At 44.2% G+C, this 13,821-nt stretch overlaps 2 protein-coding genes across 2 annotated transcripts in view; both read left to right on the forward strand.

Moving 5' to 3' along the window:
* Positions 1-13,821, forward strand: part of LOC146548102 (NACHT, LRR and PYD domains-containing protein 12-like) — a 431,005-nt gene that overhangs the window by 77,945 nt on the left and 339,239 nt on the right. The window lies entirely within an intron of this gene.
* The window catches only part of LOC146548105 (ribonuclease inhibitor-like), a 36,537-nt gene that overhangs the window by 8,407 nt on the left and 14,309 nt on the right, over positions 1-13,821 (forward strand). The window contains exon 2 of the mRNA XM_085263802.1: positions 8,923-9,046. Within this exon, the coding sequence (XP_085119928.1) occupies positions 8,923-9,046 (124 nt within the window). The remainder of the gene's footprint in view (positions 1-8,922; positions 9,047-13,821) is intronic.

Here is a 13,821-nt window from a genome sequence, read left to right on the forward strand (position 1 = left end):
GGGGGCGCTGTCCCAGCCATGCAGGCAGTGGGCTGCTCTGCTTGTGCTGTTGTTGGTGAAGCTGAAGTGAAAGTGATAGGTTTGTAGTTTGAACCTATCCACTGGAACGTTAAGGACAATCTGCTACGCAGCAAAAAGCAAGACACAAGGCACCAAAGTTCTCTGGTTTACTCATGCATGAGGGAGACCTGGCTGGAGCCAAGCGTCGTTCCACCACTTGACCACCATCAGACTCTCAGCCAGGCTCCCCATAGCACTCCTTTTATTGTGGTTACATGAATATGCATAGGGTCATTAACATATAGCATCTCACATAGGTATACATGTGAACAAAGAATACTGTGTGTGTGTGTGTGTGTGTGTGTGTGTGTGTGTGTGTGTGTGGTACTGCTGATCAAAGGGTCATATAACATCCTTGGTCAGGAAGAGGGTAGACCCCCCTTCACCCTAGATGGTTCACCCTAGATAACATGGTGAGGAAGTCCAGCAGTTCATCTAAACAAAAAGCACTTAGACTAGAACAGACGTAGCTACGTTAATCCTGCCATAAAACAATAAGAGAAGGTACGACCTCTCTCGTGCTCCCAGGATGTGGGTGTGCATTCTAGTGTGGAATACACACCAAGCCCCTGCAGCCTGCTAAAGATCACACATCCTATCACTACACAATTGATTATACACCTCTAAGAATATATGGTTAAATATTTCCTAATACAAATGACAATAATAAAAATCTAAACCCATCAGAAAGCGAGAGTTAAAACACTGAACAGTGTCCACTGAGCTTCTTATGCTATTCTCATGCTCAAAGAAGTTTAACAGGAAGGACGACTCGTCCATCAGGCGTCCAGCTGTCCGTGACCGTGTCCACAGCAGAGTGTGACTGAGGCTTCATGCTAACACGCACACATGAAGCTAATACCACCACGAGCAGCTGCTCAGTGGATTTGGAGGACAAATGTCTGCAGCTTCTCACAGGCAGTATGCAGAATGTGGATCTCCACAAAGACTGTGGAGAGCTCGTCCCACACTCTAAATCCAAACTTGTCTGCACAAAACTTCTCACACGTTCCCGTCACAAGTGTCTTCTAAGTGAAGCTACCAGGTTCAGGTCCAGCTTGTTTATCTGGAGCTGCAGGAGATGATCCATCCTCACAAAGCAACACAGCAGATATGCAAACACACAACACAACCAAAGGATTCTCTCTGCATGTCTGTGGCTGATGCTGCTGGAACGAAGCTGTTTGAAACCTTGTTGTTCTGCACTTTGGGACCAGAAGAGGAAACTGAAGCTCTGTGCAGAGGGTCCAATGGAAGCAGCCAAGCGCTGTAAGTGTCTGCTGTACAGGGATGCTGGTTCAGCTGTGGCTCAGTTTCACAGTGTGACTCAATAAAAGCAGCAGGAAATCAAAGCTTGATGCTTTCATCAGTGTGGAAATAAGAAAGTTTCCTGTGACAGACGCTGGAGCTCTTTCACTCTCAGCTTCACAGTTTCAGCTTCAAACTTCTTCCAACATGTTTCTAACACGGCCACATTCCACCTTAATGGAGCTGATATCTTGTGCATCAGCACATTTTCTAAAGGCAGCGATCACATCTTTAGTTTTGGATGTTTAACTGCAGATTGTTTATGTGTTTATAGCACATTAATTACAGCAGCAGCGTTGACCACAGTGCTGTACAAGAATCCAAGATAACGATTAAAATAACTCCTAATATTAATATCACACATCAAATATCAAATAACTCTCATGCTGTATTAAAAGCCAGTGAATACAAATGTGTTTTAAGAGCAGATTTACAGAGACTGACAGCAGGAGCTGGGGCTGTTCGATAGAACGATGTATATATGATGACCATATGAAAACGTCTATCGTTTCATATCACGCTCTTTGTTTCCTGCTTATGTGTTTGTGTTTTCCAGATAAAGCTTTCAAAATAAATCTGAAGATCCTGTTGAGAGTTTTCAAAATAAACACAATACATTACTGCGGTCGCTCGTTTATCGAGTTACGTTCTAAAAATAAGTCTCAGGATGAAGTAGCAGCTTTATGTTTTACAATTATTATAGAAGTTTTAAGGCAGTTAAACCCTCACTGCACACTTTCTACACTTTTCTCAGACAGGCATGAACATTTTCACACTTTTCTCTCTTGTTTAAACAAAGTTCAAACCTTCATAGAAAAATAAGTTCATTATTAAAGAGTGAAAGCAAAGTGTTTCTGAAATGTGTCAAATCAGCCTTTGCTGGCATTAAATGAGCTTCTGTGTGAGGAGCACTCGTCCATGGCCTGGGCTCCTCGCTGTCAGGTAAAGTTTCATAAAGCTTTTGAGTTTTTCTGCAGATAATGTTGGTGTCCAGCACGATGTTCTTTTTCCTGCGGTCACTGAGCCACAAAGCCAAAGCTGACTCCATCCTTACGATGTTCTTGTTGTGGACAGTTACAACCTTTTTGCCTCCTTGTTGAAACTATGATGGTCAGCATCTTCCTCTGCCTTTGGCTGCTACCACAGGTGCAAAACGTCTCGTCATCATTGTTGTTTGTTGGGACAAAACGTACAAACATACAGTGCAGCACTGCAGAGTCACACTGCTGTAAATTTGAACACATTCTGTACTGTACAGGAGACACGGCACGAGATTGGCTGACAATGGTCTACAGCCAATCAGGACAGAGAACACAATGCGCTGTAAAAAACAAAAACATGCAAAATTGCACAAAAAAGATCAGCGAAACAGCGAGGCCGCCAAAGGTGAACTGTGTTACAGCGAGGGACCAGCGTATATGTGGTTGTTGGGACGATAAATGTCTTTGAGCTTGTGTCAGAAGACGAGCTGCAGCTTTCTGGACCAGCTGCAGTCTTGCCAGGCAGGTCCCACTAACTCCAACATATAAGGAGTTACAATAATCCAGCTGGGACGTCATGAAAACGTGGATCGCCCGTTCAAGGTTTTTAAAAGATAGAAATGATCTCACCTTAGATAAAAGCCTCAGTTTGAAGAAAGACCGCTGTACAACTGAGCTCAGCTGTTTTTCAAATTGCCGTCAAATATAAGCCCCAAATGTAATAATGCGATTTAATAAAAGAGCTGAACCAGTCTAATAGAGCGCCCTTGATGCCGCCATGCTCCAATGGTGAGGTCAAGATGCTGTGGTCAAGGCAGCGGTCAGATCCAAAAGCACAGCGGAGTCTCCTGATCAGTGGCTGATAAAAGATCATTAAGAACTTTTCAAAGTGCAGTTTCAGTGCTGTGAAGAGCTTTAAAACCAGACTGAAACCTTTACAACAGATTGCAGCTGAACAAATATAATCTTTTACAAAATCTTCGACAGGAAGGGAAGCTTTGAAATAGGCCTGAAATTTGAGCGGACAGAGGATCCAGATCAGGTTTTTAGTACAGGCTGTACAACAGCATGTTTAAAACAGGCTGTACAACACCTGAACTAAGACTGCTGTTAAAAATCGCTAAGATGTCGGAACCAACAACCTTTAAAATCTTTTTAAACACGTGTTGGAACAACTTCATTTGGACAAGATGATGTCTTTATAGCATCACATCGTTCCTCCACCTGATCAAACCACACAGGCTCAAACTGATCAAAAACAGCTGAGCAGGTGAATATTTTAGCCCCGGTGCGATCTCGGGCGAGAGTATCGATGATGGCCAAAGGGCAGCGTCCAGCTCTACGGCCGCTGAAGAGCAGACTCAACAGACGCGCGTGATGTGGATCCTACTGCTCTAAAATTGGAGCTTCTTCAATCCATTAAAGAGGACATTAGTACGCTGTTAAAAGAAGAACTCAGAAATGCATTGAAAGAAGATTTTGACAATATAAGGGCTGACGTGCAAGGACTGAGAAATGAGATCGCTAACAGCATGGCGGCGACGTGCGGCGAAGTTGATGGAGTAAAGGTTACAGTGAAAGAAGCTGAGGATGGGCTGTCAATGTGGAGCGATGAGGTGACCACCCTGCAGTCTACAGTAGAGAGTATGAAGGAGGAGCTGTCTGACCTGAAGGATAAATGTGATGAAGGCAGGAAGCGGAGAGCTAACATCCACATCATAGGGATCCCAGAGGGCCTGGACTCGAGCTCCTCCACGGCCGTATCCGTGCTACTACGTGAAGTGCTGGGTATGGATAAAGACGTTATTGTCGACCGCTCACACAGGAGCCCTATCCTGAGAAAGCCAGCTGGTGACCCGCACGCCGTCATTGCCGAGCGTCACTACTACCAGGATTGTGTGGCTACGCCGTGCCAGGGCCCAAGCCCCGCTTGAGTTTAACGGACAACCTATTGCAATATTACGACTGGGCGATATGACCCAAAGTTCATATCTCGATATTCTTTAGCTGGATGGCGATATACGATATATATCTCGATATTTTTAAAGCCAGAAAGTTCGAACAAAAAGAGAGTTCTTAGTCAAAGCTGTGTCCCAAATCTCACACAGGCCCATTTATTAACATACAGCGTAGATGTACATGAAACAATTACTCAGGAATAAATGATCAGCATTTATTAAATAATAATGCTCCATAAATAAAAGAAAACAAGGTTGTTTTTGTGCATAACAAAAAGCTCACAATCGTGCAGTCAAAATGTAAACAGACGCTGAGCATAATAACAAGCAGCTGCTCTGTTCCCAGGTTCTACTGCGTGACTGACAGCCTGGAGTTTGAAATCCTCTTTGTAACCGTGTCTCTTACAGGTGCCATTTATGGTCCTTATACACACTCAATACAGTAATATTACGTTGAAGCAGAGTACGTATCACTCCGCGAGGCTCCTCGTAGCTGTAATGCTCCAACAATCCATCAAGCGGTGCGGCCTCGTAGCTGAGCAAAGTCGTACCAAAACATCTTTTGAAAGGTTTCTGAGCGCCGTGTAGCACATAAAATCGGTTCGAGGTCAGTAAGCACAACCAGAATTCATCCATAAGACGCACTGTCGATTTATGAGAAAATTACAGGATTTTAAGTGCAGAAAATATAGTTTATGGTTTTCCTTTGATCTTAGCAAATATCTACGCCTCTAATTGGGACGATCACAGATTTTTCACTAATGTCTTTGCGCGGCTCCCCAATATGTCATCACACAATATCATCTTTGAGGGAGACCTAAACTGCTCATTATCTGCTATGGACCACAGTTCACACAAAAGTACACTTAGTCCAAAGTCAGCATGCGTCATTCAGAGCTTTCTTGATAATTATGGGCTGGCTGATGTATGGAGATTTCATAATCCTGCTTCACGTCAATACTCTTTTTTTCTAATGTCCATAAAACATATATTTGTATAGAAAAACGTCTCCCTTTAGTTACAGAATGTGATTATAAGACTGGTGATTTCTCCTCTTGTTTTTTCAATGTGTATTCCTGATGCCTGCTCCAACTATCAGCCATGGAGATTCAACTCAGTGTTGTTAGCAGATGAAGAGTTTGTCAGTTACAAAAGGTCTCAAAGACATTTTTTTTCTATCAATCAGACCCCAGAGATGTCATCATCAGTCATTTGGGAATCTCTAAAAGCATCTGAGAGGCCAAATAATTTCATTTTGTGCCAAACAAAGTGCAACACTGAAAGAACATCATCCATAAATATTGAGTAAGAACTGGACTCTCATACAGCGAGACTCAAATGCCTTTAAACATCAGCTTATCCTGCTGATCCAAGTCCAACACTGAGTTTGTAAAAACATGTTTGTCAATCATTTTGTTTGGTTTCTGAGGAAAATGATTCAATAAGTTGCTGCTAATACACAACATTTCATCATATTTCCTCATAAGCCTCTTTTGTCTGACCATTTGATCCCATTTGAATTTGCAATAAAGGATCCACAGAGTTTGGTGACAATAATGACAGTAGATGTTTGTGTGAAAGTGCTGAAAGCAAATGAGTGTGTGATGTTCTTTCAGTGTTGCACTTTGTAGACGCTCCCTGAGCACTGGTCTCACAGCCAGCTGCACATAGAGACCAGTGTTGTTAGTCCAGGTCAGAAGATGACTTGTTGGAATGAAAATGAGCTTGTAGTTTGTCTGCTTTAATAATGTGACTGGAAAAAGGTGTTGGACTTCAAATATGTCCATTTCTGTCACACTTCACCTTTAAAAGTGAAGCCATGCGGTTCCTGGAAGGAAAAACACGACTTTTTCAAGTCTTTGTCCTGTTTTTATGAGAAATGTACGACTTTAATGTGAAACATTCAGAGTTTTTTCTCTTGTTGTGTTTGTTTGAAGCTGCTTCCTGTTGGCTTCAGCTGTTTGGAGTTTCCATTTTCTAAACTTCTACATTCTGAACCTTCTTCAGCTCTGAACAGATGATGAAACACTGAATGATTTCAAGCTCTTTGTCTAATAAACTTACATCTTTCATTCTTTATACAGATTGAAGAGCTGTGGTTTGTCAGATATTGGCCTTGAATATCTGGCAGCAGCACTGAAGTCCAACCCCTCGTATCCCACAGAGGTGGACCTGAGTGGAACCTACAGCAACCTGAAGGGTTCAGGAGTGAAGCATCTGTGTGGTTTTCGGGAGAATCCACGATGTCGATTTGAAACTCTGAGGTCAGTCAGCATGTTTTAGTTGTGCTGAGATGAATATGATGTGAAAGTTGTGCTGACACTAAACTGCAGACATCAGGCTGATATTATACTGATCCACACTGAGGATCTTCATGGTAAAGTCTGTTTTCTTCTTCTCTGGTTTAGTCCATTGACTGCAGCAGAACAATGTTCACATTTCAAACAGTGATACTCAACGTATGGCCCGCGGCCCACACGCGGCCTGCCCACCTTTCCTGATTCAGAGAGAGGGGACCCTGATTAACTGTGTAGCTTCTTCCTCACAGTTCTAAGTATCAGACACAACAATGAATAATCCACAGCTGACTGTCTTTAGCAGGTCAAAGGTCACGGCACACAGCACTCTGTGAAACAGTTTGGAGCAGGAATTCTTGCACATTTACAAACTGACACTGCTGCACGGCATGCTGGGTAATGCTAGCTGCTCAGGTATGGGCGTGCTAATGGCTGTGAGGCTCTGTGGCTGCAGAACACCGAAGAAGAGAAAAGAGAGGTGGAGGATGAAGAAAAGAGGCGGAGATGAAGCAGAAGTTTTGCTCCAGAGAGGAGCTGTGTCTGTGTGGGCGGGGCTCAGACAGCTCCGCCCACACAGTGACAGTGAAGCAGGTGAAGAGTAATAAATGAAGACAGCAGACAGTATTTGATAAGCTGATGTACAAACATGTAGGTCGTGTCCAAATTCATGGGCTGCATCCTCCTGAGGCCGCATTTGTAGACCGATTACGTCACAGCGACACGTCGAAGGCTGTCCAAATTCGTAGACTCCTCCGAATGCAGCCAACAAATGCGTCCTCCTTTTCCCCGAATTTGAAGGATGGGTCGGGTGTGTCCTTCGTGGCCTACCATATCCCAGAATTCATAGCGCGGCCCAGCCAAACTCCAGTTTCCAACAATGGCGGCCGCTACTAAGTTTTAAAATTACTCATACTAATCTTTTTCGGTCACAAAATAAACTTTTAACATATTTTCAGGCGAGAAAGTAGCTGTGTAAACATCAAATATCTGCTCGGTTTATCAAGATACCGCATATTTGCAAAAGTGCTTCGACGTTTTCGGAGACGTCTGCTACCCACCAGCTCGATAGCTCGCCGGGAGCTCGAGGGTCACTGAAGGCGCCGAGAACGGCACAACTCCCGGCACATCATTTTCAGATCACCGCGGACTTTCGCTACTCAGGTTAAACGTGATATATAAGTCACTTAGACAACCTCAAAATTTTATTGTTGGGCTTTTTTCAGTGTTTTGTTTGTTCGTGAGTAAATCGGTTTGGCTGAGATTAAAGTTATTAGATTAGATTAGATAAAATAAAACTTTATTAATCCCCCAGGTGGGTTCCTCCTTGGTCTTTACAGAGCTGACTAAACGTCAAACAGAAAACTGATTAAACAGAAGTATGAGACGGTCGAGAATTTACACCAGTGTCCTGTTATATTTTAGATAGCAAGGAGCAGACGGCTGAGTTTATTAAACTCCACCGAGACAGCGGTGACGCTAATCAGAAGGCTAGACCGTCCAATTTCCCCAGCCGTTTATTTCCAGCCTACCCGACCTTCTGAGGACCCAGCCCACGTAGACCGCAAAGGCCGGGTCCTCGGGAGGATGCAGCCCATGAATTTGGACACGACCGTAGAATGATGGTGGCAGCTACAGAAACAGGTCCATACAGACTGAAGCGTGTCTCAGTCTGAATGTACACTGCTGTTATAAGAGCTGTGGAAACTCAGGTCAAAAGGACGTAACCACACTGCTGACAGTTCCAGGACAGTCACAGAGTTACAGCATCATTTGTGACCATAAAGACAGAAAGCTCATCCAAATCCTGGGATTAAAAGTCTGTCCTGGTGGTGTCCAGTCAAACACGTCTCTGTGAAAGCTTCAATCCAACAGGCTCCAAAGTCCTTCTGCTCATTTCCTCGCCGGGTTCTTGATGCTCCTGTACCATCTCTCTGTCATCCTCCTCGCTCCCTCTTTGCACTCACAGTCTTTGTGCATCATTAACACTCACATGTGGAAAACCAAAGTTTTACTGGGCAGAAGATGATCATCAGTGACTCTGTCTTTAAAACACTCTTGTTAGAAATGTACGACTTTAATGTGAAACATTCAGAGTTTTTTCTCTTGTTGTGTTTGTTTGAAGCTGCTTCCTGTTGGCTTCAGCTGTTTGGAGTTTCCATTTTCTAAACTTCTACATTCTGAACCTTCTTCAGCTCTGAACAGATGATGAAACACTGAATGATTTCAAGCACTTTGTCTAATAAACTTACATCTTTCATTCTCTATACAGTTTGGAGCGCTGTGATTTGTCAGAGATCAGCTGTGATTATCTGGAAGCAGTGCTGAAGCTCAACCCTTCGTATCCCAGAGAGGTGGACCTGAGCTACCACAAGCTGCAGGATTCAGGAGTGAAGCAGCTGTGTGTTCTTCTGGAGAATCCACAACATCAAATTGAAACTCTGAGGTCAGTCTCCACGTTTTAGTTGTGCTGACACTGTCGATCTGTGGAACTAAAACCTTTATACAGGAAGTCTGGTTCAGCTCTTTGTAGACCTTCTAATCTCTGATGCTCTGAGTCTTACTCAGTAGATGATGCAGAGTTGTGAAGCCGATGTGGGTGAGGACACTCGCCCAGCTCTAACTACTTTGACGTCCAGGCGGCTTCCCTGCTTGTCCTGATACAAACAAACCTGAGTAACCTTGCAGGTCAGATCTCATCAGTCACACCTGTTATGGCAGCTCTCCTCTAGATTGTAGTTCTTGTTAACCTGGGATGGTTTTAGAAGCCTGGACCACAGACTGCAAGGGAAGATATTACTGGGAAAGGCCAAAGCAACCTATTAGACCCATTAAACACTAACATAGATGAATACTCAGATTTAAACCTTTATTGTTTCACAAAGGGTTAAAAAGGGAACGTCCACAGTTTAGACTGCAGCAGATTTTATTAAAGCAGTTTGACAGGAGCAAAGCAAAAACACAAAGAATAAGTGTTTCACATATTAATACATATAACATAATAATAAAAGAAAAGCAAAATAATGATACAAAAGAATGAAAAAGTTGTCCAGAGCAGCAGGATGTCTGAGGTCTGCAGAAACACAAAAACACAGCAGCTAAAAATAGTTGTTGAAAGAAAACGAGGTGGGAGCTGCTGATTCCTGAGCTTTGATACTGGATTAGCTTCAGTAGTTATTCCCATCACTGCTGTAGGAGCTACATTTAGTCACAGCTGATTGTCTCCTTTGACCAATCAGAAGACTACTGTTGTAAAAACAAGCAGACAAAGAACCAATGAGAGTGAAGAACAGGATAAAGAGCTCGTGTGATGGAGGCAAAGCAATAATCAGCAGACTGTAGCAGTTTCTATCTGGATGAAAGTAGAAGGAGCTCAGCGGAGCTCAGTCCCATATCTTTGGTTAGAAACAACATCAGTGATTTCCTGCTGCTCGAGATGATTCCAGCAGCTCTCATTACAGCAGCTGATGAGAGAAACAGCTGATGGCTCACAGCTCGTACACTGTTGGATCTCCAGATGTTCACGTGGCTGAAGTCTGTGAAGAAACTGTGGTCCACGTAGTTCACACGGCCTCAGATTGGACCGAGCTCCCTGGATCACTGCAGCATCCTCAGCTGGTACATGGACGTCTCTGTTCCTCAGTCTTGGAGCCCCTGCAGGTCCGTCCACACCACCGGGGTCTTCTCACTCACCTTTCCTTTGTCCTCGTCCTTCATCGGCCGTGCTGTGTCTTTGTTCCTGCGGTGTTGTTCCCACGATGCAGCGCTGATGTTCCCTCCTTGAATGCACAACAAGTACGGTGCTGGTCTTTCTCGGGTGGAGCAGAGACAGATTGAAGTCTTTCAGGCTTTAGTGCCGACTTCCCTGACAGAGGCTGGACTCCATGGTCTGCACAGGAGGCTTCTACACTGTGTGGAGGTGACTCCTGGACTTGAAGACAGGCTGCAGGTACATGTGTGATGAAGAGGAGCTACAGCAGTGTGATGGAGCTGCAGGTGTGAAGGAAGTCCTGCTGTCCTGTCCCACCCTCATCTTTGCTTCCTCTGTCTTCTCTGGACTTGTCCTCCTGTTTCAGAAACAGCACTGCTTCATGCCGAGGGTGGACGGGAGCGTTGGCTCTGATTCTTTTACCGTCCACCACAAGGAGACACTGATGCTGACCTCCTGATTCATCTGCATGTGTTCTGCTTCACACTGCTCACCTCCACCAAAGACTTCACAAACATCTTCTTTCTTTGAGTCCAGTTTGTCCCACAAACACTTCCAAATCTCCTCCTCTGAGATTCTGCAGCTTCTTGCAGTGTGACTCAGCTGACTTCTGACAGACCACAGACTGGCACAGCATCCACATGTGTCTCCTTTCAAACAGGCTCTTGATGTTTCCTCCCACATCATTCTGGCCTCTCAGTCTCCTTTGTTCTCCAGCTCTGTAGCTCCAGCTGGTGAAGCTTCAGTTTTCCATGTTGGTAACAGTAAACTACAGCCTCTGCTGTCAGCTGGGTAACTAAACAGAGCTGCAGCACGTCTCTGCGGTGGTGCTACATCCAGCCTGCAGACGGCCGTCTACATGTTGTAGTGGTTTACAGTCACCAGGGGGCGCTGTCCCAGCCATGCAGGCAGTGGGCTGCTCTGCTTGTGCTGTTGTTGGTGAAGCTGAAGTGAAAGCGAGAGTTAAAACACTGAACAGTGTCCACTGAGCTTCTCATGCTATTCTGATGCTCAAAGAAGTTTAACAGGAAGGACGACTCGTCCATCAGGCGTCCAGCTGTCCGTGACCGTGTCCACAGCAGAGTGTGACCGAGGCTTCATGCTAACACGCACACATGAAGCTAATACCACCACGAGCAGCTGCTCAGTGGATTTGGAGGACAAATGTCTGCAGCTTCTCACAGGCAGTATGCAGAATGTGGATCTCCACAAAGACTGTGGAGAGCTCGTCCCACACTCTAAATCCACACTTGTCTGCACAAAACTTCTCACACGTTCCCGTCACAAGTGTCTTCTAAGTGAAGCTACCAGGTTCAGGTCCAGCTTGTTTATCTGGAGCTGCAGGAGATGATCCATCCTCACAAAGCAACACAGCAGATATGCAAACACACAACACAACCAAAGGATTCTCTCTGCATGTCTGTGGCTGATGCTGCTGGAACGAAGCTGTTTGAAACCTTGTTGTTCTGCACTTTGGGACCAGAAGAGGAAACTGAAGCTCTGTGCAGAGGGTCCAATGGAAGCAGCCAAGCGCTGTAAGTGTCTGCTGTACAGGGATGCTGGTTCAGCTGTGGCTCAGTTTCACAGTGTGACTCAATAAAAGCAGCAGGAAATCAAAGCTTGATGCTTTCATCAGTGTGGAAATAAGAAAGTTTCCTGTGACAGACGCTGGAGCTCTTTCACTCTCAGCTTCACAGTTTCAGCTTCAAACTTCTTCCAACATGTTTCTAACACGGCCACATTCCACCTTAATGGAGCTGATATCTTGTGCATCAGCACATTTTCTAAAGGCAGCGATCACATCTTTAGTTTTGGATGTTTAACTGCAGATTGTTTATGTGTTTATAGCACATTAATTACAGCAGCAGCGTTGACCACAGTGCTGTACAAGAATCCAAAATAACTATTAAAATAACTCCTAATATTAATATCACACATCAAATATCAAATAACTCTCATGCTGTATTAAAAGCCAGTGAATACAAATGTGTTTTAAGAGCAGATTTACAGAGACTGACAGCAGGAGCTGGGGCTGTTCGATAGAACGATGTATGTATGATGACCATATGAAAACGTCTATCGTTTCATATCACGCTCTTTGTTTCCTGCTTATGTGTTTGTGTTTTCCAGATAAAGCTTTCAAAATAAATCTGAAGATCCTGTTGAGAGTTTTCAAAATAAACACAATACATTACTGCGGTCGCTCGTTTATCGAGTTACGTTCTAAAAATAAGTCTCAGAATGAAGTAGCAGCTTTATGTTTTACAAGTATTATAGAAGTTTTAAGGCAGTTAAACCCTCACTGCACACTTTCTACACTTTTCTCAGACAGGCATGAACATTTTCACACTTTTCTCTCTTGTTTAAACAAAGTTCAAACCTTCATAGAAAAATAAGTTCATTATTAAAGAGTGAAAGCAAAGTGTTTCTGAAACGTGTCAAATCAGCCTTTGCTGGCATTAAATGAGCTTCTGTGTGAGGAGCACTCGTCCATGGCCTGGGCTCCTCGCTGTCAGGTAAAGTTGCATAAAGCTTTTGAGTTTTTATGCAGATAATGTTGGTGTCCAGCACGATGTTCTTTTTCCTGCGGTCACTGAGCCACAAAGCCAAAGCTGACTCCATCCTTACGATGTTCTTGTTGTGGACAGTTACAACCTTTTTGCCTCCTTGTTGAAACTATGATGGTCAGCATCTTCCTCTGCCTTTGGCTGCTACCACAGGTGCAAAACGTCTCGTCATCATTGTTGTTTGTTGGGACAAAACGTACAAACATACAGTGCAGCACTGCAGAGTCACACTGCTGTAAATTTGAACACATTCTGTACTGTACAGGAGACACGGCACGAGATTGACTGACGATGGTCTACAGCCAATCAGGACGCAGAACACAATGCGCTGTAAAAAACAAAAACATGCAAAATTGCACAAAAAAGATCAGCGAAACAGCGAGGCCACCAAAGGTGAACTGTGTTACAGCGAGGGACCAGCGTATATGTGGTTGTTGGGACGATAAATGTCTTTGAGCTTGTGTCAGAAGACGAGCTGCAGCTTTCTGGACCAGCTGCAGTCTTGCCAGGCAGGTCCCACTAACTCCAACATATAAGGAGTTACAATAATCCAGCTGGGACGTCATGAAAACGTGGATCGCCCGTTCAAGGTTTTTAAAAGATAGAAATGATCTCACCTTAGATAAAAGCCTCAGTTTGAAGAAAGACCGCTGTACAACTGAGCTCAGCTGTTTTTCAAATTGCCGTCAAATATAAGCCCCAAATGTAATAATGCGATTTAATAAAAGAGCTGAACCAGTCTAATAGAGCGCCCTTGATGCCGCCATGCTCCAATGGTGAGGTCAAGATGCTGTGGTCAAGGCAGCGGTCAGATCCAAAAGCACAGCGGAGTCTCCTGATCAGTGGCTGATAAAAGATCATTAAGAACTTTTCAAAGTGCAGTTTCAGTGCTGTGAAGAGCTTTAAAACCAGACTGAAACCTTTACAACAGATTGCAGCTGAACA

The sequence above is a fragment of the Mchenga conophoros genome, linkage group LG23, assembly GCF_057382185.1.
Source record: "Mchenga conophoros isolate Kocher_MC1m ecotype Shallow Benthic linkage group LG23, M_conophoros_male_GT1.1, whole genome shotgun sequence".
NCBI classification, from domain to species: Eukaryota; Metazoa; Chordata; class Actinopteri; order Cichliformes; family Cichlidae; genus Mchenga; species Mchenga conophoros.